Source organism: Podarcis tiliguerta, assembly GCF_965153285.1.
Source record: "Podarcis tiliguerta genome assembly, chromosome: 2".
Lineage (NCBI taxonomy): Eukaryota > Metazoa > Chordata > Lepidosauria > Squamata > Lacertidae > Podarcis > Podarcis tiliguerta.
Genome location: NC_139535.1, coordinates 2,030,721 through 2,056,078, shown reverse-complemented (window position 1 = coordinate 2,056,078; position 25,358 = coordinate 2,030,721). Strand labels below are relative to the sequence as shown.

The 25,358-nt window shown below is 40.5% G+C and overlaps 1 protein-coding gene and 1 long non-coding RNA gene across 5 annotated transcripts; both read left to right on the top strand.

The window, feature by feature from the left end:
* The first annotated feature begins 557 nt into the window (after nucleotides 1–557).
* Nucleotides 558–25,358, top strand: LOC310670145 (uncharacterized protein). Of its 4 annotated transcripts, XM_083424899.1 has the most exons (4): nucleotides 558–751; nucleotides 3,106–3,230; nucleotides 3,569–3,742; nucleotides 22,678–25,358. In XM_083424899.1, exons 3-4 carry the CDS (start codon nucleotides 3,610–3,612, stop codon nucleotides 25,332–25,334), a joined length of 2,790 nt encoding a protein of 929 aa, XP_083281025.1. In that variant the 5' UTR covers nucleotides 558–751; nucleotides 3,106–3,230; nucleotides 3,569–3,609; the 3' UTR covers nucleotides 25,335–25,358. The 4 variants fall into 4 exon arrangements, 2 of the variants coding, with proteins under 2 accessions (XP_083281025.1, XP_083281026.1); XM_083424900.1 differs by lacking the exon at nucleotides 3,106–3,230; XR_014507535.1 differs by lacking the exons at nucleotides 558–751; nucleotides 3,106–3,230; nucleotides 22,678–25,358 and adding exons at nucleotides 6,051–7,656; nucleotides 9,174–9,917 and having other exon boundaries at nucleotides 3,659–3,742.
* Nucleotides 8,319–11,129, top strand: LOC310671191. Its single transcript, XR_014507879.1, has 2 exons — nucleotides 8,319–8,834; nucleotides 9,086–11,129. It is a non-coding gene; the product is annotated as an uncharacterized lncRNA (long non-coding RNA).

Below are 25,358 nucleotides of genomic sequence, written 5' to 3'. Positions count from 1 at the left end.
TATATTACGTCCTAAGTCCTTTGCCCAGTTTATCATAGCCAATTTAACCTGTTTATCCTTTGTATGCCATTCTAGGAGCAAGTTATACATTTTTGACAGTTTTAATATTATTTTCTAGAAGTTCTTTCTGGAATCTTGCTATCTCATAACTAAAACCTCCCCCCCCCAAGCCAGTCACCAGGGCTGAGGGGATCCCCTGGGTCCGCGAGACTGACTGGGAATCCCTCCGGAGTAGCTGAGAGGGAGGAGAGCGGAGGAAAAGGGCCCCTCGCTCACGAAGCCCCCAGGTCTGACTCTGTGGTGGAAGAGGGGCTGCGTCCCAAGGATTGAATGGGGACAAAACTCAGGGAAGGAGCAGAAACCCAGGGGAAAATTTGGCCCCCGTTTCTAGAAAGCGGAACATCCGCCTTAATTATCATCATTATTATTTCATTTATACCCCACCCACCTGGGGGCAGGGCACTAAGCTGCTATCTTGAGGGACTCTGAGCCGAGAATCACAGCGAACTCTGCACATGCCCTGGATCACCCGGATTCTGGGAGGGAAGGAGGACAGCCAGCCAGCCAGCCAGGGGGCTGTGCTCAGCTTGCGAAGGGTTAAATGGAACAGAGCCGGAGTCCTAGAGAGGACAGGAAGTAGAGAGGCGGGGCGGGCCCTCCAGAGCGAATCCCCTCCCTCCGTGCCCAGTCCCGCCTTTTGTCTCTTGTCTCCTCCCCGCGCTGCCTCGGTTTCCCTCCTGGGAAGAATCCGGTGAGTCTCCTCTCTCTTCCCCCTTGGGGTGCCCATGGGAGAAGGGGGTCCCGGGGCTGCAGGGGGAGACCCCCAAGTCTGGGAGCAGAGGGTCCTGCCCCCCCCCCATTCCTCTCTGCCAAGCCTGGGAGGGGGCGAGTTTCCAGGGGGTCTTCAGCTCTGCTCTTCCTTGGGGAAGGAGGGAGGGGTCTGGGGGGGGGAGGGCATGCCCAGAATGCCTTTCCCCCTGCCAGATCCTCCTCCAGATCAGCTCAGGTCTCCAGCCCAGAGCCTCAAGGGAAGCTTCTCTGGGCAGGGGCCACGCCTGGGGCTCCTCCGGGGAGAAAAGGGGAGAGCAAGAGGGCTGAGCTGGCTGCACTGGGCTTGCCAGGGTTCAAGGGAACGGAGCTGCCTTCCTTGAGAGGAGACGCTGTCAAGCCGCCTTAAGGAGCCCAAGATCTTGTCCTGAAGGGGGCGAGGCAATGCAGGGAGGAGAAGGAGGGGGCTCTGGGTGGCAGGTCTGCCAACTTTTCTCTCTCTGATCCCAGAGTGAGCTTTCAAGGATGTTCCCCATCCTGGAGTTTCTCTGCAGCTGATACTATTGCAGAATGCTTTATTTACATTAAACTTATAACTTCCACAGTGCGTAGGTAAAATTGGCACTTCCTCCTGCAGGAGCCAGGGATTGGACAGACTTTTCTATACTTGGCAAGCATGATTGTGAATAATACTCTCTTAGAAAAATGTAAGATACAGGAGGGGACATTTATTTATGTATTATCAAGAAGAATAAAGCAAGGATAAAAGACACCTACTCCCCACCTTCTGGGACAAAAGAGGGATTATCAGTCATTGTGTGGCTCCTACTACTAACAGGAGACATTGGTGCTATCTCAAAATAGACTAGTTCTATCAAGCTACCCTAAGCCTTTGGGAATCTTGTCACAAGAGGAGTTTAAAGCTCACCTCTGGCGTTTTTGGAGGATATACATGCCTGGTGTTCTTAAGAACAGAAGAGATTTAGGACATGTGGAAGATCAATATTTTGACAGCTTCCATGCCAGGGTGGGGGCCACATTTCGAGACTGGAGACTTGTGAAGATGGTGTATAAACACAGATAATATCTAAGAAGGAGTGGTGTATTAGTCTCAAGATATTTCTTCTTCTTCTTTTTTTGAAATAATTTTTATTAACAATCAAATCACATTGTTCAAATCACATTAGTTCCAGATTATACAGCCAAATTTTAAATTTTTTGGGGGGTACCCATACATCAAGCTCCGCACGAGTCCAAAATTCCAGATGACTCCAGACATCACTTATTTGCTGCTTTTATTAGACAGTTCCATCCAGTTCGATTCGGATAGACCTTTATTACTTTCTTTCTCTTCTTGTTGTTATCATTTATTCCTTTCTTTGCGATCTCTGATGATTTTCACAAACAGATTGAAAATTTGGCGTCTCTGTGTGGGTTTTATGCTCTTCCAAACTCATATTATTCAGGAACAACCTCTGTTAAATACTTCCATAAACAAAGTTAATCTTCGGTCTGTCCATTATTTTTCCTCAGGCTAGCCCAATAAATCAAATAAATTAGGGGGCTCTGTCAGGTCAAACTTGCATTCCAACATTCCTTCTCTGATTCTCCTCCCCCTGTTTTCTTCTCCGGCCAGCCTGTCTTGGCGAGACGCCATTTTTTTTTTAACTGCGTCATAGAAATTTTCCTCTTTCTCACCATTCGATCTTCTCTTATTATATTATATTTTCCCCCACACAGTTCTTAAAGTTCTGTTTATGATTATTAAAACGCGACGATCTTATTTCTTTCTGGGGTGGAGGGTTATTATTATCACATCATGCAAGGAAAAAAAGAGTTTTTTCCTCCACCCCCCCCCCTTCGTTCCAGACATACATTCTCCTAGTGGTGGTTCATCAAAAGATTTACTTATCAATCCGTCGCTCCCGGTCACAGAGATCCATTAATCAGCAGTCTTATCGTCGAACTTCACTTGATATATGTGCTTCAGCCTTCCTTCCAATCCTATTATTTCCAATTATAATTCCAAGCTGAAGCAACCAGCACGCGCTGATTGGAATCGGCGTCGGGAAGATCTGACTCCACCGAGGGCTTCTGCCAAGTGTTCGGCACCCCCATCTCTCGGATCAGGGGGTGCATTATGAACACCGCTGGCAAGGCAGTCCCCCTCACTATCTTGAGGGGGTCGGGAAGGCTGCCTACTTCCCATAGCAGCCCCTTAATACCTCGTATGGGTCAGAGAGATGTTATTGTCAGCCATCTTCCAACGCCATCTTCCTCTAGTCTCAAGATATTTCAAAAATGTGGCATCGCCATCTCCTCTGTTTCCACGTACAGATTTGGTCCCCATGCAACCCCAGGCAGAGGCAAATATGGCCACAACATCTGGCTGGTGATGAAGAAGCTCAAAGATTGTGAACAGGGCTCTAAATACAAAGCACCTAGCATGGGGGCACCTACATGTAATATCTACTCTGCTATTTTCTGCCCATGCTCTGGGGTTACAGTTTTCAGGTTTGGGGACAGGACGGTGACTGGTTTTTTTACCAAGTTCTGTCAGTTATCCCCACTGAGTTCAATGGGATCTACTCTCAGGTCACTACTGTGCAGACCGTGCCAGGCTTGCAAGTGGGGTGAGGAGCATACAGAAGAAATTGGAATCACTGGAGATGTTTAGAAATGGGGCTTCTCTTAGGAAGGGGCTGCCCCATTTGTGCTTCTCCAGGGGCAGGAGATTATCTAGGGCAAGAAAATCCCTGCAGGGCCTCTGAGGCTCCCTTTGCTTCTTCCTCTCTCCCAGGACCCTGCAGCTTGTTGTGGCTTCTCGACTCCTCAGGAAGGATGGAAGAAACGGATCCTGCAAAGCTCATAAGGATGGAAAGGGGAAGATGGACGGTTGACCTGGTCAGGTTGTCTCCTGCATCCCTCCTCACAGCCTCTGAGCGTTCCCTCCCAGGGACCTCCGAGAGATCTGGTGAGTTCCAGGGGAGTGGAGATGGGGACATGGATGGAACCGGAGAGGTATTGGGGCTTGCTCAGGGGGGCACCATTTCAGGCTCCTCCACCTGCCTGCCTGCGCCTTTGTCACCTGCAGGCAATTTGAGCTAGGAATACATCACAGCTCCCCGACCACCACAATGTATTGGCAGCTCAAAATGTCTAAAACCAGCACCGTGATTGAATGCTCTACCAATGTCAGACAACTTACCAATCCTTCAGGCAGCACTAGAAGTCATGACTCTTGAAAGTAACCTGATCCTGGGCTTCCAATTTGTTTGCGAAGGGAAATGGCGAGGCGGTGTGAGTCGTCCATCTAAAAGACGACCGTTACCGGTGCTTTTGATCAGTGGAAGTGAGTGCCAGGGTTAGACACCCCCCCCCCAAAAGTGCCCTACAGGTAGTGGGGTGCCGAGGGGACCAGCCGGGCGTGAAGTGGCTTGCCGCGATTGCCGGAGCCCCGACGCTGCATCGGGAGCGCGTGGGTGTGTGGGTGGGTGGGTGGGTGTGAGACAGTGGCTTGATCCTGCCCGTGGCTCCAGCGCAGCTCGGAAACCTGAAACCACAAATCGCCACCTGAAGCGGCAGACTTTCAAAGGAAAAAAGGTATTGTCAACAACAATGGACTTTTCAAAATAAAAAGAGTTGGATTTAATTTAGATTTGGCAAAGACAGAGTCTAAACAGGAAGTCAACTTCCGTCTTTTGAAGGGAAGATTTTGCAGTACAGACTTATGAATGGGGAAAAAACCTTTGGAGACACATCAGCCTTTAGATATTTTTTTAACTGCACTTTGTTACTTTGCTACCTATTAACACTATGTACTCTGGATACAAGAAGAAACTGTAGCTCTTTGTTCTTTGTTTCCTTAAAAGGAAGATACAGGAAGCGATTGGAGTACTCTCAGTTTTTTTGAATGGGGATGCAGTTTTTATGAATGAAAGCATTGAAAGGCTTGAAAACATTGCTAATTCTTTTTTTAAAAGCCTCTAAAAAGGCAAGTCCTACCAAAGCTTGGCAGGAGGACACTTTTCCATAACTGGGAGGTAATCCCAAGAAGGTTAGGTGCCTGGTAAGAGCCTTAGTAGGAGAAAGCAGGGGGGGAGGGGCCTGTATTGGAATAAAAACTGAGAGAAATAGCATATATACCATAGATTCCGACGTATTAGGTGACTAGGCTTATTAGACGACCCCCCCAAATTGGCAGCTGCAATTTGGGGGTTCATCTTATAAGCCCAGCTGCCTAATACGCTGGGCAGCAACATGGGGCGGTCTCAGCTCCGCACTGGGAGAAAGTCGCCTGGCACGGAGCTGAGCCTGCCACCCACTGCTGCTGGTTTGGAGCCGCCTCCGCAGTAGCGGGCAGCGGGCTCTGCTCCGCGCCACCCATACCCGGCGTATAAGGCGACCCCCGACTTTGGAGAAGATTTTCCGGGGTTCAAAAGTCGCCTTATACACTGGAATCTACAGTATATTCGATTACAATTACCATTTGGATTACAAATCTAATTTGAACTATAAATATGTCTGAAAAAATTTTGGACTTATGGTGGAAATATTTTGGATTACAAGACACATTGTGGATTATAATATAACTAGAAGCTTGCCAAGTGCTAATCATAATCAAGGAGACAATGTAACAGTAAGGTTGAACAATGGTAACTATTAGACTTTTGTTGTGGCCTGCTTTTTTATTCTTTTTTTTTGGGTAGATTGTATATAAAGGTGATTTTGCCCTCTTTTCTCTCTCTTTTTTTGGGGGGGGGGATAGTGTGGAACTTTTATAATTCTGTAAGTTTGAAAGTGTTACAGTTACAGTAAGTTTGAAAGTGTTACAGTTTGGTTTAAAAGGGTGTTTATTCAGGTTTAAAAGGGTGTTTATTCAGGGTGTTTATTTGTATTTGTTTATTCAGGTTAGTATTTTAGGTTAGTACTTGTTTATTTAGGTTAGTATTCAGGTTAGTATTTGTTGTGTATTTGTTGTTTACTGTTGTTTATGAAGGAAAATGTATAAAGAAAAATAAAAAATAAAAGGGTGTGGGAATTGGATGGGTGGGAGAACTGTTGTATACAAGGCAAGAGTGAGAAAAAGACAGGAGGGCTGAAGTGTCCTTGAGACAGAAGTGTTTGGGAACAGTTTGTTTTGAGAACTGACATGGAAGAGAAATCTAAACAAGAGCCAGTAAAACAGAGAGTATCAGAAAGAAGGAGAGGTTCAGCACAAGAAGAGATAGAAAAAACTCCAAAAACAGAAATGGCGGAACGTATGGCTTTATATTTTGCAGAATTCAGGAAAGGGCTGGAGCAGACTATGAACAAACAATTTACGGATGGAAGTCAGACATAGAGAACACCAAGGAAGTATTGTTGCAGAAATTTGATAAACTGGATGAAAAAGTAAATGCTTTGGAGGTAAAAGGTAGAAAAATTAGAAAAAAGAGTGGAGTCGACTGAGGGATTAAAGGAAGATCAGCTGGCTTTGGTTGGGGCGATAGGGGGCCTGGCAGAAAGACAAGACAAGAACAACAGAATTTACTTTTAGAATTAAAATTGAATCCTAACATGGTTCGAATAAGAGGGTTGTTGGAAAGAGAAGAGGAGCAAGGCCTTGCTAGCTATCTGGGTGGAATATTGGGGGAATGGATGGGGATACAAGAAGGAATGGAAGAATGTTTTGAGAATGTTTACAGAGTTTGGACCCGAGCTTCAAGAGAGAAAAGACAGCCACCAGACATACTCTTGACTTTTACAACAAGGAAAAGGAAAGATGCAGTAATGCAGAAAGCTTTGAGGATGACCTGGTGGTTGAAGGGCAGAAAGTTGACATTTTTAAAGAAATCCCATTTAAATTGAGAGTCAAGAAAAGGAAGTATTGAAACCTGACATCAGTTCTTAGACGAGCAGGAATAAATTACAAATGGGAATTCCCAGAGGGAGTTTCCTTTACTTATAGGAGAAAGAGATTCAGATTAATGTCAGAGAGTCAGGTACAAAAATTTCTGGATAAACATGGCAAAGACCCAGAGTTTCAAAGCTCAGGGAGAGACTTCAGAACCCCCTTTGAGATGCACAGAGATGAACTGGAAAAGACTGAAAGAACAGGGCAAAAAAGCAAATATTTTAAAAATGAATCAGATCATGGCAAATCTTAAATTACTAACCTGGCATGTCAATGGCCTTAACAATAATATGAAAAGGAACAGCGTGTGGCATGAGGTTTTAAAACGGAATTTGGATATAATTTGCCTACAGGAGACTCATGTTGCAAGAAAGCATGAGAAAATCTTGAGTAATAAGAATTAGGGAGCGAATTTATTGCATCAGATGTTTCCAAAAATCGTGGAATTGTTTTGTACATAAAACCTGCACTTGAACCACAATTAATTCAAAAGGATGAGAAAGGGAGAAAATTAATGGTACAAATTAAAGTTGAGGGAGGAAAAATCATTTTGGTAGGGATATATGCACCAAATGGGAAAAAATTCAGGATTTAGAAACAGAATTGCTAGAATTTGCAGATGAGAAAATAATAGTGGTGGGAGATCTTAATGGAGTCCCATCGCCAGAGAAAGACAGAATGATAGGAAGAAAGACACGAAAGAAGGTAGACTTCCCAAAACTTTTTTTGAAATGACAGAAAATGTAAAATTGATAGATATTTGGAGAATTAAGCATCCATTTGAAAAACAGTTCACTTTTTTATCTCATGTTTATGGAAGCAGTGCCCGACTGGATGCGGTTTGGGTCTCTAAGGAATTAGAGTCAAGAATCAAAAAAATTGAAATAGATCCAAGAACAATGTCAGACCATGATTCTATAATTATGGAAATACAGAAAGAGGCGCAGTCCACCTTTTGGTGGAGACTGAATGAAGAAATATTAGATGATAAAGTCTTTCTGGAAAGGACAAAAAAGACAATAAGTAAATATTTTGAACAAAATTTGAATAATTTTGAATAAGGGACAAAGGTGAGAGCTGTTTCCTAGTTCTGCTGGATCTCTCAGCGGCGTTTGATACCATCAACCATAACATCCTTTTGGACCGTCTTGAGGGGCTGGGAGCTGGGGGCACTGTCATACAGTAGTTCCGCTCCTTTCTCCTGGGCCGTGTTCAGAAAGTGGTGGGGGGGGTGAGTGTTCAGACCCCTGGGCTCTCACTTGTTGGGTGCCTCAGGGTTCTGTCCTCTCCCCCATGCTTTTCAACATCTATATGCAGCCACTGAGAGGTCCAGCTCCGAGGGCCTTCTGGCGGTTCCCTCACTGCCAGAAGCCAAGTTACAGGGAACCAGGCATTGGGCCTTCTCGGTTGTGGCACCCTCCCTCTGGAACGCCCTCCCACCAGATGTCAAAGAGAACAACAACTACCAGACTTTTAGAAGACATCTGAAGGCAGCCCTGTTCAGGGAAGCTTTTAATGTTTGGTGTATTAGAATATTTTAATAGTTTTTTTTTGGAAACCGCCCAGAGTGGCTGGGGAAACCCAGCCAGATGGGCGGGGTATAAATAATAAAGTATTATTATTATTATTAATGAGACCAAATTCCAAACAGTCTGGGACTCTAGCAAAGCGGTGATGAGAGGCCTATTCATTCAAGAAGATTCAGGTAAAAAGAAGGTAAAAGAAAGAGATTTTACCTAAAATAGCAGAAAAAGAAAAAGAATTAATAAAAGCATTAGATAAAGAAATAGTAAAGCAGGATATATAATTTTACAATCACAATATTCAGTGGTAATCAATGAGGAAATAGCATGAAAGTTAAAAAACAAAACAAAAATTCTTTGAAAATGCTAATAAAACAGGGAAACCTTTCGCATGGCAATTGAGAAAAAGTGAACGAAATAATTATGTGAATTGGATAAAGCTTAATGGTAGAACAACTGAGAAACCAAAAGAAATAAGGGAGGCCTTTGTAAAATATTTTACTGATCTTTACAGAAAAAGATCGGAGGATCCAAAGATGATAGAAGATTATGTTAAAAATAGTGAACTAGCAAAGATAACAGAGGACCAAATGAGGATATTAAATACAGAAATTTCAATCCAAGAAGTAATTGAGGCAATGGAGCCAGTGTGGTGTAGTGGTTAAGAGCGGTGGTTTGTAATCTGGTGAACCGGGTTCACGTCTCCGCTCCTCCACATGCAGCTGCTGGGTGACCTTGGGATAGTCACACTTCTCTGAAGTCTCTCAGCCTCACTCACCTCACAGAGTGTTTGTTGTGGGGGAGGAAGGGAAAGGAGAATGTTAGCCGCTTTGAGACTCCTGAAGGGGAGTGAAAGGCGGGATATCAAATTCAAACTCTTCTTCTTCTTCTAAATCAGACTATGGTAGGGAAATCTCTAAGGCCAGATGGAATAACAGCAAAATATTACAAAAAATGGAGTGAGCAGCTTGTGAACCCTTTGAAAGACACAACAAATGAGATTTTGAAAACGGGATGTTCCTGAAACATGGAAAGAGGCCTATATAACTTTGATACCAAAGCAAGATTCGGATGTGACATTAGTAAAAAGTTATAAGCCGATCTCATTGTTAAATAATGATTATAAATTATTTGCCTTTGTTTTGGCAAATAGAATGAAAAAAATTCTAAAAGAATTTATTCATCATGATCAGGCTGGATTCCTTCCAGGTAGACAAATTAAAGATAATATCAGAAATGTATTGAATATTATAGAGTACCTGGAAGTGAGAAATGAGAAAAAAGCAGCATTAATATTTACAGATGTGGAAAAAGCATTTGATAATGTTTCTTGGAGCTTCATGAAGAGGGTGATGGAAGAGATGGGATTTGGAGTAAATTGTAATAGGGGAATGCAAGCTGTTCACTCAGCTCAAAATGCAAAAATAATTATAAATCGGGTGATAGCGGATAAATTCAGTATACAAAAAGGAACTAGACAAGGTTGCCCCTTGTCACCGTTGTTGTTGGTTCTGGTACTGGAAGTCTTGACAAGAAAGATAAGATAGAGAAGTAGTAGGAATTAAAATCAGAAAGAATGAACACAAATTAAAAGCATTTGCAAATGACTTGGTAATAACAGTAGAAGATCCAAAAAATTCTCTCCCAAGAGTATTGAATATAATACAAGAATTTGGTCAAGTGGCAGGATTTAAATTAAATAAAAATAGAACTAAATTGTTATTAAAAAATATTAAAGAATCGGAAAAGAAAGAAATAACAGAGATGGTAGGGATAGAGGCATATAAAAAAATAAAATATTTAGGAGTTTGGATAACATCAAAAAATAGAAATATTTTTAAAGACAACTATGAAAAAAATTGTCAGGAAATTAAAAGAACTTGGAAACATGGAACAGGATGAAATTTTCTTTAATGGGAAGAATTACAACTATAAAAATGAATGTACTCCCAAGGAAGTTATTTCTTTTCCAAACTGTTCCAGTAATAACAGGGAATACGTGCTTCAAAGAATGGCAGAGAGAAATATCAAGATTTGTCTGGAATGGGAAAAAGCCAAGTATAAAAAATAAAATATAGATTACATCTGGAACCACAGACACCTTGGTGGATATCACCGCTGGGGGAATATGCTATTAAAAAATTGAATATGAGGACAAATTGGCCAACATATAGACAATTATTGGAAGAGGAACAAGGGAAACTCAGATTAAAATCCTATGAAGACATATGGCAATATGAAGCTGACAGATGGCATTATATTACAACTTAGAAGTATATTTAACTCGGATCAAAACAAAGGACTTGCAAAAGCGGATTCACAATTTAATGTCACAGTGATACAGAATAACAAGAAATTGTCATAAAAAACATATACTTTTTTATTGGACTGGGAATTGATGGAGGAAGAAGTGAAAGAAACAATGATTAAATCGTCTCAGGATCTCGGACATACTATCTAGACTAATGGGAGAAACTCTGGCGAGAGGATATACGATTTACTGCCTCATATACAATTAAAGAAAATTTTGTAAAGATGTTCTATAGGTGGTACTTAATGCCAGTTAAGTTGGCAAAGATATATAAATTGAAATCCAACCTCTGTTGGAGATGTGGGGGAGAAATAGGAACAACAATACATATGTAGTGGACGTGAGAGGAAATTAAGAAATTTTGGATAGTAGTACATGAAGAACTAAAGAAGATGTTGAAAATATAAATAACAAAGAAACCAGAGATAATCTCCTAGGATTGATAGATGAAGAGATACCATGGGGGGGGAAAGATTTTTTTCTATATGCAAGTACAGCTGCTAGAATAGTGATTGCTACTAGGTGGAAGTCACAAACTATACCCACAAAGGAGGCATGGATTTGTAAACTAAATGAATATTTAATTTTGGCAAAATTTACTGCTATAATAATAAATCAGTTGAATCAAAAATTTAAAAAGGAGTGGAAATGTTTTGATTAATATATGGCAAAATATTGCTCAAAAAATTATACGCTAATATGCCTAGATTAAGATGTGAAGTACTGGATGGAAAAAAATTAGTAAGGAAAGATAATAAGAATATATAGATGATTTGAGAAGGTTGTAGAATGCAAGGATTATTGTAAATTGTATAATGTGGAGGAAATCGAGTGGGTGCGGAGGGAAGTGGGAGGAAGGAGAAAATAATAATATGATGGATTGAGGAAATGTAAATGTAAATGTATGGGGGGGTGGGGAAGAAATGGTTTGGCTTTGGTACATCTGTATTGTAGTATGTGGAAACCAATAATAATCATAATAAATAAATAAAATTTAAACAGATGTGAAAGAAAGAAGCGGATTCTCACTTCCAAACTCAAAATTGTATTATAAAGCAGCATCCCTAATTTGGATACGAGATTGGATCAAGCTAGAAAGTGGGGAAATAACAGACTTGGAAGGACATGATAATAGGTTTGAATGGCATGCCTACCTCTGGTATGGAAAAGCAAAAACACCCTGGTGGCTATCACCTATTGAATTTCTATCACTTAAAACATTGGGGGGGGGGAGGAGAGTGGCCAACATACAAAGAATGGCTGGTTGAGTAAGAGGGAAAGTTAAAATTGAAAGAATATGATGAAATAAAAGAACATCTTCAGAGCTGGCTGTATCACAGAAAATTTAAGGATATATTTAAAGAGGATAATAAGAAAAGCTTCTCATATTCGGTTTCCAAATCCCAAAAGGGAAGGGATAGAAGAAAATACAAAATTATTTTAAAAAGGCATACAACATTCTTTTGGAGTGGGAAACCAAAGATGAAGAAGTAAAATTGGTAATGATTAAATGGGCGCAAGATATAGGCCATAATTTGAGGATTGGATAAAATTGTGGAAAGTAAATTTAAAATTTACAGATTGTATATTATTGAGAGAGAACTATATGAAAATGATGTATAGATGGTATCTATCACCGGTCAAAGTAGCAAAAATGTATAAAAATGAAAGGAAAGGAAGGTACATTTCATCATATGTGGTGGGATTGTAAAAAAGTAAAAGTCTGGGAGGGGGCAAGTTTCAGGAGGTCTGCAGCTCTGTTCTTCCTTTGCATCCAGGCTCCTCTTCCTCTTTGGAGAAGGAGGGAGGGGTCTGGGGGGAGGGCATTCCCAGAATGCCACTTCCAGTGGAGGAGCACCTGCCAAACTGTCCTTTCCCCCTGCCAGATCCTCCTCCAGATCAGCTCAGGTCTCCAGCCCAGAGCCTTAAGGGAAGCCTCTCTGGGCAGGGGCATTGCCTGGGGCTCCTCCGTGGAGAAAAGAGGAGAGCAAGAGGGCTGAGCTGGCTGCACTGGGCTTGCCAGGGTTCATGGGAACGGAGCTGTCTTCCTGGAGAGGAAAGCTGCTTTAAGAACCCCAAGATCTTGTCCTGAAGGGGGTGAGGCAATGCAGTGGGGAGAAGAAGAGGGCTCTGGGTGGCAGGTCTGCAAACATTTCTCACTCTGATCCCAGAATGAGCTTTCAAGGATGTTCCCCATCCTGGAGTTTCTCTGCAGCTGCTGCTATTAGAAAACAAGCCCATAGCCTTTTGAGCCACCAGGTTGCCCATCCCTTCCCAAAGGAGAAACACCATCTGGTTGAAGATGGAGTAAGCAGCAGAAACTGAGAGCTCCTGGAGAAAATATTTTAAAAGACGGATTTCTCACTCTGGAGAACAAGTATCATGAAGCAAAGAATACAGGTCAGTCCTTAAGAACTTTCCAAGCAGGAATGTAACCTGGAGTAGTGAAAAAATAAGCACTACTACTTAATTTTTGGGCTAGATGCCAGGCCTGGTCCGGACGCCAGACTTACCGGCTGGAAAAGAATCTAAAGCAAAGGGTTGTGAATGTTTCTGTTTGTTACTGAGCAGCTGCTTGAAGTCACAGGACTCTGTTTACATTCCAGAGGCCTTCCAGGCTGTTGGAAGTCTCACGGAGGCAGGAGACGGATGTGATGTTTCCTGGTTTCCTGTTTCCTTTGTTCCTTTGTTCAGTTGCTCTCTGCTCTCACAGGAAGAGGGTGTATATTTCTTTGCTGTCTGCGTAGTAAGAAATAAAGCATAACAATGTAGCCCAAACCTCTCGTCTCTTTCCTGTGCTGGAAACTCTGCTGAACTGAACGTGCCTTGGAGCCTCATCAAAGGCTCAGGTCGTTAATTATTTGTCGGGAGGGCGATTCCAAAGGACTCGGAGGAAGATGGGCATTGTCAGCTTGGCCGAGCGGAGATCCCGACAGTGAAGACAAAAAATGGACAATTAGAAATTATTGGACATCTTAAGTTTAAATAGTAGAAGGAAAAAAGAAAGGATCAATACCCAGGACAGCAAAATATTTGGAAATCTTGCAGTAAATAATTGAATATAATTAATTGCTGTTACTTCTGGTTTCCAGGCCTGAAGCCTGATTGCGTCTTGGGGACTAGATTTAATTGAAGCAGAAAGGAATAGACAAGGGGAAGACTTTGGTAGTATTTACTATCCCCCCCCCCCGCCATTGCAGATGTAATCTCAAATGTGCCAAGCTATTTTCAAAGGGGTTTCCCCAAGCTACGGACAAGCTGCCAAAGACAGTGGAGTGAAGGGGAGAACCCCAGCACATTAAGATAATTTTGAGGACTGAAAGAGGAAAAGAGGGACAAACGGTGGAGCTTGGAAGGAGGGGTAGTGAGTGACGGAAGGCCCTCCTAAAGAGGAAAATGGTGAGGGGGAAACTGCTGTCTCATGCTGCTTGAATGACTGTCTGAGACAACGCCCAAGAAGGAGGGGGAGGAGTGAAGCAAGTAAAGTAAACAAAGCAAGCTGCCAATAAAAGACAGCGACACCAGCTGGAGAACGAATTAACTGCAGGAACACAGAAATAAGTTCATGTTTTTGACTTCCTGTTTTACCACCGCCATTTGAAGGAGCGCAGAATCAACTTTCCAGAGAGGTCCTGAGCTTTGCGAGGCAAAATTGAGGTTACGCTAGGGCAAAAGCGAACCTTGTAACCCGAGGAGGTAAATCCTCAGGCTTGGGAGGCTGGCTGCGTTCAGAGGCATCTCCCCTGTGTGCACACCGGACCTGTCGGTGTTCGGCAAGGAGGCAGGATTGAAGACATGAACGCTAGAATCCATTCTGACCTGCAAAGCGATACCACAGGCTCCGAACGGGGAAGCGGTAAAGTATTCTGAGGCTTAAGATTAAACCCCACACCCCAAAACAAGAGAAAAAGTGGAAAAGAAGCAAAAGAATAAGGAGGTACGGGGGAGAGTTCTAACAATTTGGGAGCAAAGGAATTCCTGATGCTGGTGGAGAAAATGACGCAAGGGAAAAAAATCAGTATGAGTAAGCCAGCGTTTTAAAAAGAAAGTCCAAGAAGGAAGAGTCTCAGCTCCTAGAAGGGCTAAGAGACAAGATAAAGCTGAACAAATAAATTTAATTGGGAGATATAGGACCATGTTTCAAATACCTGTGAAATTCAGTACATTTGTGAGGAACTCAGAACTTTGTACGTACTGTTAAGGTGCTTTTGGGAATACCAGGTTGGAAACACCATTGAACATAAAGACCCATCATAATACTGTAACAACATTGTAACAACACGGCTACTGGACGTTACTGAAGATTTTGGATTGCAGAGAGCTTAGAGACATTGTTTGCACTTTACTTCTCAACGTTTACAAATATTGGCCTTGAGCGATTTGAGACTTTTTGCAGCCTTCCCTACGTGGCAACAGAGGGGGAATTAGAACTGCTACTTCTCTCCTATTGTTTGCGACTCATGATGCTGTGTAGAACGATGGAGCTGATTGTGAACTGAATACGAGGGGGGGGGGGCTGAGGTCTGGGGAAACCCAAGGTGTTGATATAAATGGAACACAATCGGACAGATATCGAATATATGAGGTATTTGATTGTATATTTGTTTGAGTTAAGTTGCTCTTTAGGAGAGGAAATTTAGACTATCATTGTGTATGATTGTGTGTGATAAAAGAGGAAGTAGGAGAGATAGAGACACCTTGTGGTGAATGAGGGACTAGCAGAGAAAATAAGTGTCTTGCAAACAGGGTAAAATAACCCCCAGCGGAAGTTTGTGGAACTGCATCTTGAAAAATTATTTATTAATTAAAGAAACATGAGTAAGACAGCAAAAATAACAACAACAGGAGAGAGGACACCAAAAGCTGAGATAGAAGGGGAGGGAGATTTTGCAAAAATATTGGCAGAAATAAGAGGAATCAGGAGAGAAGTAAAGGAAAGTGAAAAAAATATTGGGGAAAGGTTATTGGAAGTGGCTTTAGATTTATCAGGACAAATGAAGGAATTGAAAGTAAAAATACAAACAGTAGAAGAACTGTCGAGATGGTTAGACAGTGTTCTTGAAGCTACAAACATGAGTCTGACCAAACTGCGGGAGGCAGTGGAAGACAGGAGTGCCTGGCGTGCTCTGGTCCATGGGGTCACGAAGAGTCAGACACGACTGAACGACTAAACAACAACAGAAGAACAATCGAAAAAAATGCAAAAAGAAATGAGGGAAAGTAAAGAAAGGGAAATAATGAAAGGGCAAATGGAAGAACTTTAAAAAACACCAGAAAATACATTAGACAATCCAGCCTTTCTTGAAATGAACCAAAAAGCACAGAACTTGAAATTTCAGGAACTTGCAGAGAAAGATGGGTTGAATGTGAGAGAAAGACTTATCATAGAAATTGCTAAAGTATTAGAAATGAGGGAGGAGGATTTAGATTACATGGTGATTAATGTTTTCAGAATAAAAGTCACCTCGGTCCAGGCAAGTAAAAAAAAATACCCTAGAAATTGTTTAGCAATCTTTAACTCACCAGAAGTGAGGAATACTATTCTGAGGAAGAGCCGAGAAAAACAATTGATTATAGATGGGGAAATTTTGATGTTTAAGGATATTCCCAATCGTTTTTTACACAAAAGAAATGTTTACAAAGAATTGACAAAAAAATTAACAGCTAACAAAATAAGGCTCCAATGGGAGTATCCAGAAGGTGTGTCATTTTACTATAAAGACAAGAAATTTAAAATTAAGACAGTACAAGAAATGCAGAAATTTGGAAGAAGATATAAGGAGTTGGAGGGAGGGGAACAGGAAAGTGAAGAGGATAAACAAGAACAAGAGGGAGAAGAGGGAGATATTTAAGTGTAAACAATAAAATAAAATTGTTTTTAATTAAATCAAAATGACAATTAAAATTATATAATGGAATGCTAATGGCATGAATAATAAAGCCAAAAGAAATAAAATTGAATGAGTTATTTTTTTAAAAGTAGACATAATCTGTTTACAAGAAACACACATAACACGGAAACACAATAGAGTTTTAAAGAATAAAAAATTGGGGAATGTATTTATTTACTCAGACATGCAAAAGAAGAGAGGAGTTATATATGTAAAAAATAAATATTGTGCACAACAAATATTTAAATATAATGAAGGAAGAATAATAGGAATACAAGTACAATAGAAGGAGAAAAAATAATCATAGTGGGGATATATGCGCCAAACAAAAAGAAAGCAGACTTTTAAAAAAAAATTAGAGGAAATATTGATGACTACATAGACTATAATACTATATTGTTGGGAGACTTCAACGAGGTAATCTCCACTGAACTGGATAGATCAATAAGAAGAGTGAAATCGGACCAGGGGAAATTACCGCATTCTTTTATAGAATAATGAATTAGTGAACATATGGAGACTAAAAAACCCATTAACAAAACAATTCACATATTATGCAGAACCAAATCAAAGTTGGAGCTGGATAGATCAAATCTGGCTATCAAAAGAACTAACTACAAGAATGGTGAAAGCTGAAATTTTACCAAAGACATTATGAGATCATAATGTTACTGCAATGGAATGGAAGACTAAAGACGCAACAGCTAGGAGGAGGAGAATATATGACAATTTGTTAGACAGTACAGAAATATTAGAAAGAATTAAAAAAATCTAAGTACATACTTTGAATTAAACCAAAATAAAGGTACAGACATAAATGTAGTCTGGGATGCAAGCAAAGCAGTTATGTGAGGATTCTTCCTGCAACAGAATTGTATCCAAAAGAGGGAAAGGGTAAAGAATAAAGTAGAAATATTAAATAAAAGAAATAGAAAACCTGGTGGTTAGGAAACCAGAGGACCCAAAACTAAAACAAGCAAGTAAATTGCTGCAAATGAAACTATCTTATGATTATAAATCAGGAGGTGGAATGGAAAATTAAACTACTAAAACAGCAAAATTTTGAATCAGCAAACAAAACTGGAAAATGGTTAGCTTGGCAACTAAAGAAAAAACAAGGATAGAGGATCATAAATACAATAAAAGACAATAATGAAATAATAGATAATCCAAAAGAAATAAGGAAAGTTTTCCTTAAATTTTACAAAGGACTATATAAAGCACCCAAAGAAAATGAGGAGAAGATAAGAACTTATATAGGAAAACATAAACTGAGGGCAATTTCCCAAGAAAGAAGCGAACAACTAGAAAAACTAATATCAGAAGAAGAGATTATAGATGCAATTAAGCAAGGAAAGAATGGGAAGGCCCCAGGGCCGGATGGCATACCAATTAAATATTATAAGAAGTTAAGTCAACAATTAGTCTGCTCACCAAAGGAAGTAATGAATAATATAATGGGAAAAGGGCAGATTCCCAACACATGGGAAGAAGCATTTATTTCCCTAATAACAAAACAAGGAACAGATCTCACAAACGCAAAAAACTTTAGACCAATATCATTGCTTAACAACGACTATAAACTGTTTGCAAACATACTAGCGCAGAGATTAAAAAACTTTATGACTTTACATATACATTCAGATCAGGCAGGCTTTTTACCAGGATGGCAGTTAAAAGACAATATACGAAACATAGTAAATATAATTGAATATTTAGAAACAAAAATAAATAAGCAGGCTGCACTAATCTTCATAGACACGGAAAAAGCGTTTGATAACGTGTCTTGGTTTCTTATGAAACACAACTTAGAAATGATGGGTCTGGGAACAAAGTTTTTAAGAAGTATAGAGGCAATTTATAAAGATCAGAATGCAAAACTTATAACAAATAATGGATTAACAGAGAACTTCCATATTACAAAGGGCACAAGACAGGGCTGCCCATTGTCGCCCCTATTATTTACGTATATCAATACTGGAAGTATTACTTCAAAACATAAGAGAAACAGGGAAAATTACAGGAATAAAATGTGGAGAAAAGGAATACAAGGTTAAAGCTTTTGCTGATGACATAGTCCTGACATTACAAGAACCTCAAACTTCGACAGTATAAGCATTAAAAGTAATAGAAGAATTTAGAGGGATGGCAGGATTTAAAATTAATAAAAGTAAAACAAAAATGATGGTAAAAAACATTAATGAGGAACAATTAGACCAATTACAAAGCAAAACAGAAATAAAATATCTGGGTGTTTGGCTCTCCCTGAAAAATACAAACCTATTTAAGGATAATTATAAAACAACATGGAAAGAAGTAAAAACAAAATTGGAAATATGGGACAGACTGAAACTATCCTTCTGTGGAAGGATAGCAGCTATTAAGATGGGTGTCCTACCGAAGATGCTCTTTTTATTTCAAACTATTCCAATTAAAACAGGGCAAGGCCAATTCAATGAGTGGCAAAAAGTGATTTCTAGGATTGTATGGCAGGGGGAAAAGCCTCGAATAAAATTCAAACTTTTAACGGATAAAAAGGAAAGATGAGGCTTTTCATTACCGGTCCTCAAAATATATTATGAAGCTGCATATATAACATGGTTAAAAGAATGGTTCAGTTTGGAAAATACAGACATATTAGATCTGGAGAGGTTCGGAAACAGATACGGGGGGCATGCATACGTTTGGTATGACAAGGTCAGAGTACATCGGGACTTTTAAAATCACATCATAAAAAGACCACTATTTGAAGTCTGGATAAGATATAAAGAGCGGTTTGAAAGGAAGACACCATGGTGGCTGTCACCCCAAGAGGCATTTTCACTGAAAAGACTAAATATGAAAGGAAAATGGTTGACCCATAGAGACATGTTACTGGAAGAGAATATTGTAATTAAGTTCAAACCTTATGAGGAATTAAAAGACAAATTATCAAGTTGGATGGAATACCGTCAAATGAATGACATCTTCTCAAAAGATAAGAAAGCAAGCGGGTATGAACAATCAATACTAGAAACTGCAATACTACAAAATAACAAAAAACACACTATCTAAGGTCTATGAGTGTTTACTAGAATGGCACACAAAAGATGAAGAAATCACAAGTTTCATGATTAAGTGGGCAATAGATGTAGGCCACAACATTGAGTATGAAAAATGGATAAAATTATGGAACACTTGCCTAAAATTTACAGCTTGTACATTGTTAAAAGAAAATCTGTTAAAAATGATGTACAGATGGTACCTCACGCCAGTTGATTTGTCAAAGATGTATAAAACGGGAAATAAGAACTGTTGGAAGTGTGGGGTGAAGGAAGGCAGCTTCTTCCATATGTGTTGGACATGTGACATAGTGAAAAAATATATATAACGAATTAAAGAAAAAAACAGAGTCATTCCTGTTGGGAATGGTGGGAAGAGGATATTGACAAGAATGACCAGAAACTGTTTTTCTACGCAACAACAGCGGCGAGGTTATTGCTGCCTCAGGTGTGGAAACAGCAAAAATTGCCTACGATAGATGAGTGGTAGTACAAGGTTATGGAGTATGCAGAAATAGCCAAACTAACAGCAAAAATTCGACATAACATATCAAAAAGAATGGGCAAAATTAGAGAAGACGATCTGAAATAGGGAAACCAGTAGAGCTAAAATAAACCTCACAACGGGAAAACAAAAGAAATTTATTGGATAATAATATCAAATTGAATTAAAAATGTATATTAGGACTATTGTTGAACAATATTTGTAAATGAATATAGACAAACAGAAAGAATTGTATATATAGATTTATTTGTTTACAGATATTTTATGGGGGAAAAAGAAGAACAAATGGACAAAGACAATGGGAAAAGTTAAAGACGACACAAAAAAGCCGGAAGGAGGGATGTCAACTCGGGAGAGCAAGAACAAATGTGAAACATAATGTATGTGTATGTATAGTATGTAACTAAAAATTCAATAAAGATCATCTAAAAAAGAAGAAGAAAAGAAACACCATCTTGTCTCCATTGCAGAATGCTTTATTTACATTCAACTTAAAATTTTCACAGTGTGTAGGTAAAACTGGAACTCCCTCATGCAGGAGACAGGGATTGGAGAGGCTTTTCTAAAGGGAAATAAGACAATCTATACGGAACACATGGCAAACATGATTGTGAATAATACTCTCTTAGAAAAATGTAAGATACAGAAGGGGACATTTATCTATGTATTATCAAGAAGAACAAGGAAAACTCCAGATATAAAAGGAGGTGAGGGTGGGGCAACAAAATGACAGACTGAAGTCCTCTGCATATGATGCGGTATTATCTTTAGGGGAACCTCTTAGTAGTGTATTAGAAGCAATAAGGCTGCTTGGAAATGCTGCAGTTTTTTAAAATAAATAGAGGGGAAACTAAGGTGTTAGTGAAAAGCATGGATGCACAGTCAAAAAATGAATTACAGAGAGTGAGTGGATTGGTGATAAAGTAAAATATATTGGAGTATGGTTAACAGCATAAACAACAACAACAACCCTGATATAGTTCAAGATAATTATATTAAAATCATTAACTTCAAAATAATATATATATATCAGTCCATAACTAAGAAGTAGTCAAACTAATGGATTGCTGGTGGGGAACTGAGGAGATTTCACCCCTCCCATACCCAAGAATCTCCTCATCAGTCTCCTGACTCTGCAGAAAGAAGGAGGCGTGTTCTTATATCTACTTATTCTGCTCCAGCACCACATCAGAGAGAGTTGATCAGAGTCAGAGAGAGAGAGTCGGTCAGGGAGTGAGTCAGTCAGTGTGTCGAAAAGACTGAGTGTTATCTCTGTGTAGATAAGGTCGCTGCAAAAAGCAGCTGTAAGACTCAGTGCAGTCCAGCATCTCCATTTGTATATAGTTTGTATAGTACAGTAGCTGTTAGTGAATAAAAGAAGATATTCTTCAGCGCTGTCGTCCGAGTGATTTATGTTCTGCTGTACTCTGCTGCACAACGACTGTCTTCTTGTTGGAGTGATTTGCGGTGCTCACAGCTCTGAGTTGTGAGTCCACGGCACTTGGACCTGTTCCGCAGAGGAAGGTGGTCTCTAGAAGTGCCATCCAGCTCGCCTAGCCCAGTCGGGGCTGAGGTGGATGAGTCCAGTTGGTAACACTGGCTCAAGGGCGATGCTGACAGGAACACCACGACGCCTTTCAATGGATGAGGTCCAAGATAGTATAGCTTCGTCAGCTGATGATGAAATTGAATACATTACATACAATGAATGACAACAAAAATAATACTGAGCAACCTGCAAATTAAATAATGAGTAAATAATAAATAATTTTAGATGGAATATCCATACAGTTGGGTGGCTTGTAATGGAGGCACCCCTAGTTGAACACTTTATCAAATATCATCATTCAGACACAGATTTCTACACGGTTCTTTGGTTCAAGCAGAGAAAACATGGGATTAGGAAAGATTACAAGAGGTTACTGTGACAAGAAACTAGGTTGATTTCTTTATTCAAATCCACACATCCGGGGGTTTGAATTCAGAGCTAGATTTCAACTGTTTTATTTAAATCTGTAACTTTATGGTTTCAGCTTGCGTTGCGATGCTAGATTTGATACTCTGTACCTTTACATTTTCTTGCATTGTCCTTAAATATTTGTTATTTCCCACACCCGAGGATAACCTTATAAGTTCTATACATCTGTTTTATCAGTATCAATTAGCTACACTGGTTAGTGTGCTCTGATCCACAAGTATTACATTTACCTATATGGATATTCTGTCTAAAATTATTTGGTATGTATTCATTATTTATTATTTATTCATTATTTAATATGAAGGTTGCTCAGTATTATTTTTGTTGTCATTCGTTGTATGTAATGTATTCAATTTCATCATCAGCTGACAAAGATTCATCTTCAAAACAGTTGATTCAATCCGGACGTCTTGGACATCATCCATTGAAAGACATTGTGGTGTTCCCCACCAGCATTCCATTACATTGACTACTTGGTTATGGACTGATATATATATATTATTTTGAAGTTTATGATTTGTAAATTTTAGATGACAATATACTACTAATAATAACACATTTACTATATTAATTAGCCATCTGTTGCCACCATATTTGAGCAGCTCAACTGCTAAGTCAGCTCTGGCATTGAGACTAGTAGCTCAGGTGACTCAGGGCCTAATTCAGGCTAAACACTTCTAACTCTCTTCAGTTCTTCCTCTATCACAAGCATTCATTAACTTTGTTCTTCCCGAGGCGCTAATTAGTTTCTCTCTTCATTGCAGAAGGTGATGAATTGGAAGGGAAGAACAAGGGGGAACACAACAGAATCCACATATCAGAGAAGTCTTATAAATATTCAGGATGTGGAGAGAACATCCATCAGAGCTCCCAGTCCACCTCCCATCCAAGAAAGAGCTTCATTCAGAGGGATAGCCTCACTTCACACGAAAGAACTCACAGTGGAGAGAAATTGTATCAGTGCTTAGAATGTGGAAAGAGCTTCACTCGGAAGGATGGTCTCACTTTGCATCAAAGAATTCATACAGGGGAGAAACCCTATCCGTGCTTGGAATGTGGAAAAAGCTTCAGTCAAAGTGCCCATCTAACTTCCCATCGAAAAATTCATACGGGGGAGAAACCCTATCAGTGCTTCGAATGTGGAAAGAGCTTCCGGGATGGGGCCGGGCTCACTTTCCATCAAAGAATTCATACAGGGGAGAAACCACATCAGTGTTTGGAATGTGGAAAAAGCTTCAGCCAGGCGATCCATCTCACTACCCATCAAAGAATTCATACAGGGGAGAAACCCTATCAGTGCTTAGAATGCGGAAAGAGCTTCAGTCAAAGTTCCAATCTAACTAGCCATCATAGAGTTCATACAGGCGAGAAATCCTATCAGTGCTTGAAATGTGGGAAGAGCTTCAGTGTCAGGCAGAGTCTCACTTCCCATCAAAGAATTCATACAGGGGAGAAACCCTTTCAGTGCCTGGAATGTGGAAAGAGCTTCAGTCACAGATCAAATCTCACTAGCCATCAAAGAATTCATACAGGGGAGAAACCGTATAAGTGCTTGGAATGTGGAAAGAGCTTCCGGGAGGGGGCCAGGCTCACATCCCATCAAAGAATTCATACAAAGGAGAAACCTTATCAGCGTTTGGAGTGTGAGAATAGCTTCAGGCACAGGCAGGGTCTCCCTTTGCATCAACCAAATCATACCAGGGAAAAATCCCATCAATGCTTGAAATGTGGAAAGAGCTTCAGTTGGAAGAGCACTCTCACTAGACACCAAAGAATTCATACAGGGGAGAAATCATATCCATGCCTGGAATGTGGAAAGAGCTTCCAGGAGAGAGCCAGTCTTACTTTGCACCAAAAAGTTCATACAGGGAAGAAAACCTATCAGTGCTTCAAATGTGGAAAGAGCTTTCGTCACAGTTCCGGTCTCACTATCCATCAAAGAATTCATACAGGGGAGAAACCCTATAAGTGCTTAGAATGCGGAAAGAGCTTCAGGGAGGGGGCCAACCTCACATCCCATCAAAGAGTCCATACAGGGGAGAAACCCTATCGGTGCTTAGAATGTGGAAAGAGCTTCAGTCACAGACAGAGTCTCACTTCCCATAACAGAATTCATACAGGGGAGAAACCCTACCGGTGCTTGGAATGCGGAAAGAGCTTCAGTCAAAGTTCCCATCTATCTTCCCATCGAAAAGTTCATACAGGGGAGAAACCCTATCAGTGCTTAGAATGTGGAAAGAGCTTCCGGGAGAGGACCAAGCTCACATCCCATCAAAGAGTCCATACAGGGGAGAAACCCTATCAGTGCTTGGAATGTGGAAAGAGCTTCCGGGAGAGGACCAACCTCACAAAGCATAAAAGAGTCCATACAGGGGAGAAACCCTATCAGTGCTTGGAATGTGGAAAGAGCTTCAGTGAGAGGGTGCAGCTCACTTTGCATCAAAGAATTCATACAGGGGAGAAACCATATCCATGCCTGGAATGTGGAAAGAGCTTCCGTTACAGGCAGAGTCTTGCTTCGCATCAAAAGGTTCATACGGGGGAGAAACCCTATCAGTGCTTCGAATGTGGAAAGAGCTTTTGTCTGAGTAGTAGTCTCACTTCCCATCAAAGAATTCATACAGGGGAGAAACCACATCAGTGTTTGGAATGTGGAAAAGGCTTCAGCCGGGTGATCCATCTCACTATCCATCAAAGAATTCATACAGGGGATAAACCCTTTCAATGCCATGAGTGTGGAAAGAGCTTTCGTCACCGTTCCACTCTCACTTCCCATCAAAGAATTCATACAGGGGATAAACCCTTTCAATGCCATGAGTGTGGAAAGCGCTTTCGTCAATGTTCCACTCTCACTTTCCATCAAAGAATTCATACAGGGGAGAAACCTTTTCAATGCCATAAGTGTGGAAAGAGCTTTCGTCACCGTTACACTCTCACTTTCCATCAACGAATTCATAAAGGGGAGAAACCATATCAGTGTTTGGAATGTGGAAAGCGCTTCCGGGAGCGAGCCAAGCTCACTTCCCATCAAAGAATTCATACAGGGGATAAACCCTTTCAATGCCATGAGTGTGGAAAGAGCTTTCGTCACAGTTCCAATCTCACTATCCATCAAAGAATTCATACAGGGGAGAAACCGTATAAGTGCTTGGAATGTGGAAAGAGCTTCCGGGAGGGGGCCAGGCTCACATTCCATCAAAGAATTCACACAGGGGAGAAACCCTTTCAATGCCATGAGTGTGGAAAGAGCTTTGGTCACAGTTCCTATCTCGTGACCCATCAAAGAACTCATACAGGTCAGAAACACTATAAGTGCTTGGAATGTGGAAAGAGCTTCAATCGGAAAGATCTTCTCACTTCCCATCAAAGAATTCATACAGAGGGAAAACCAAAAGAAAAACAAGAACACAAACATTATTAAAATGTTTGTATAGAACATATTTGT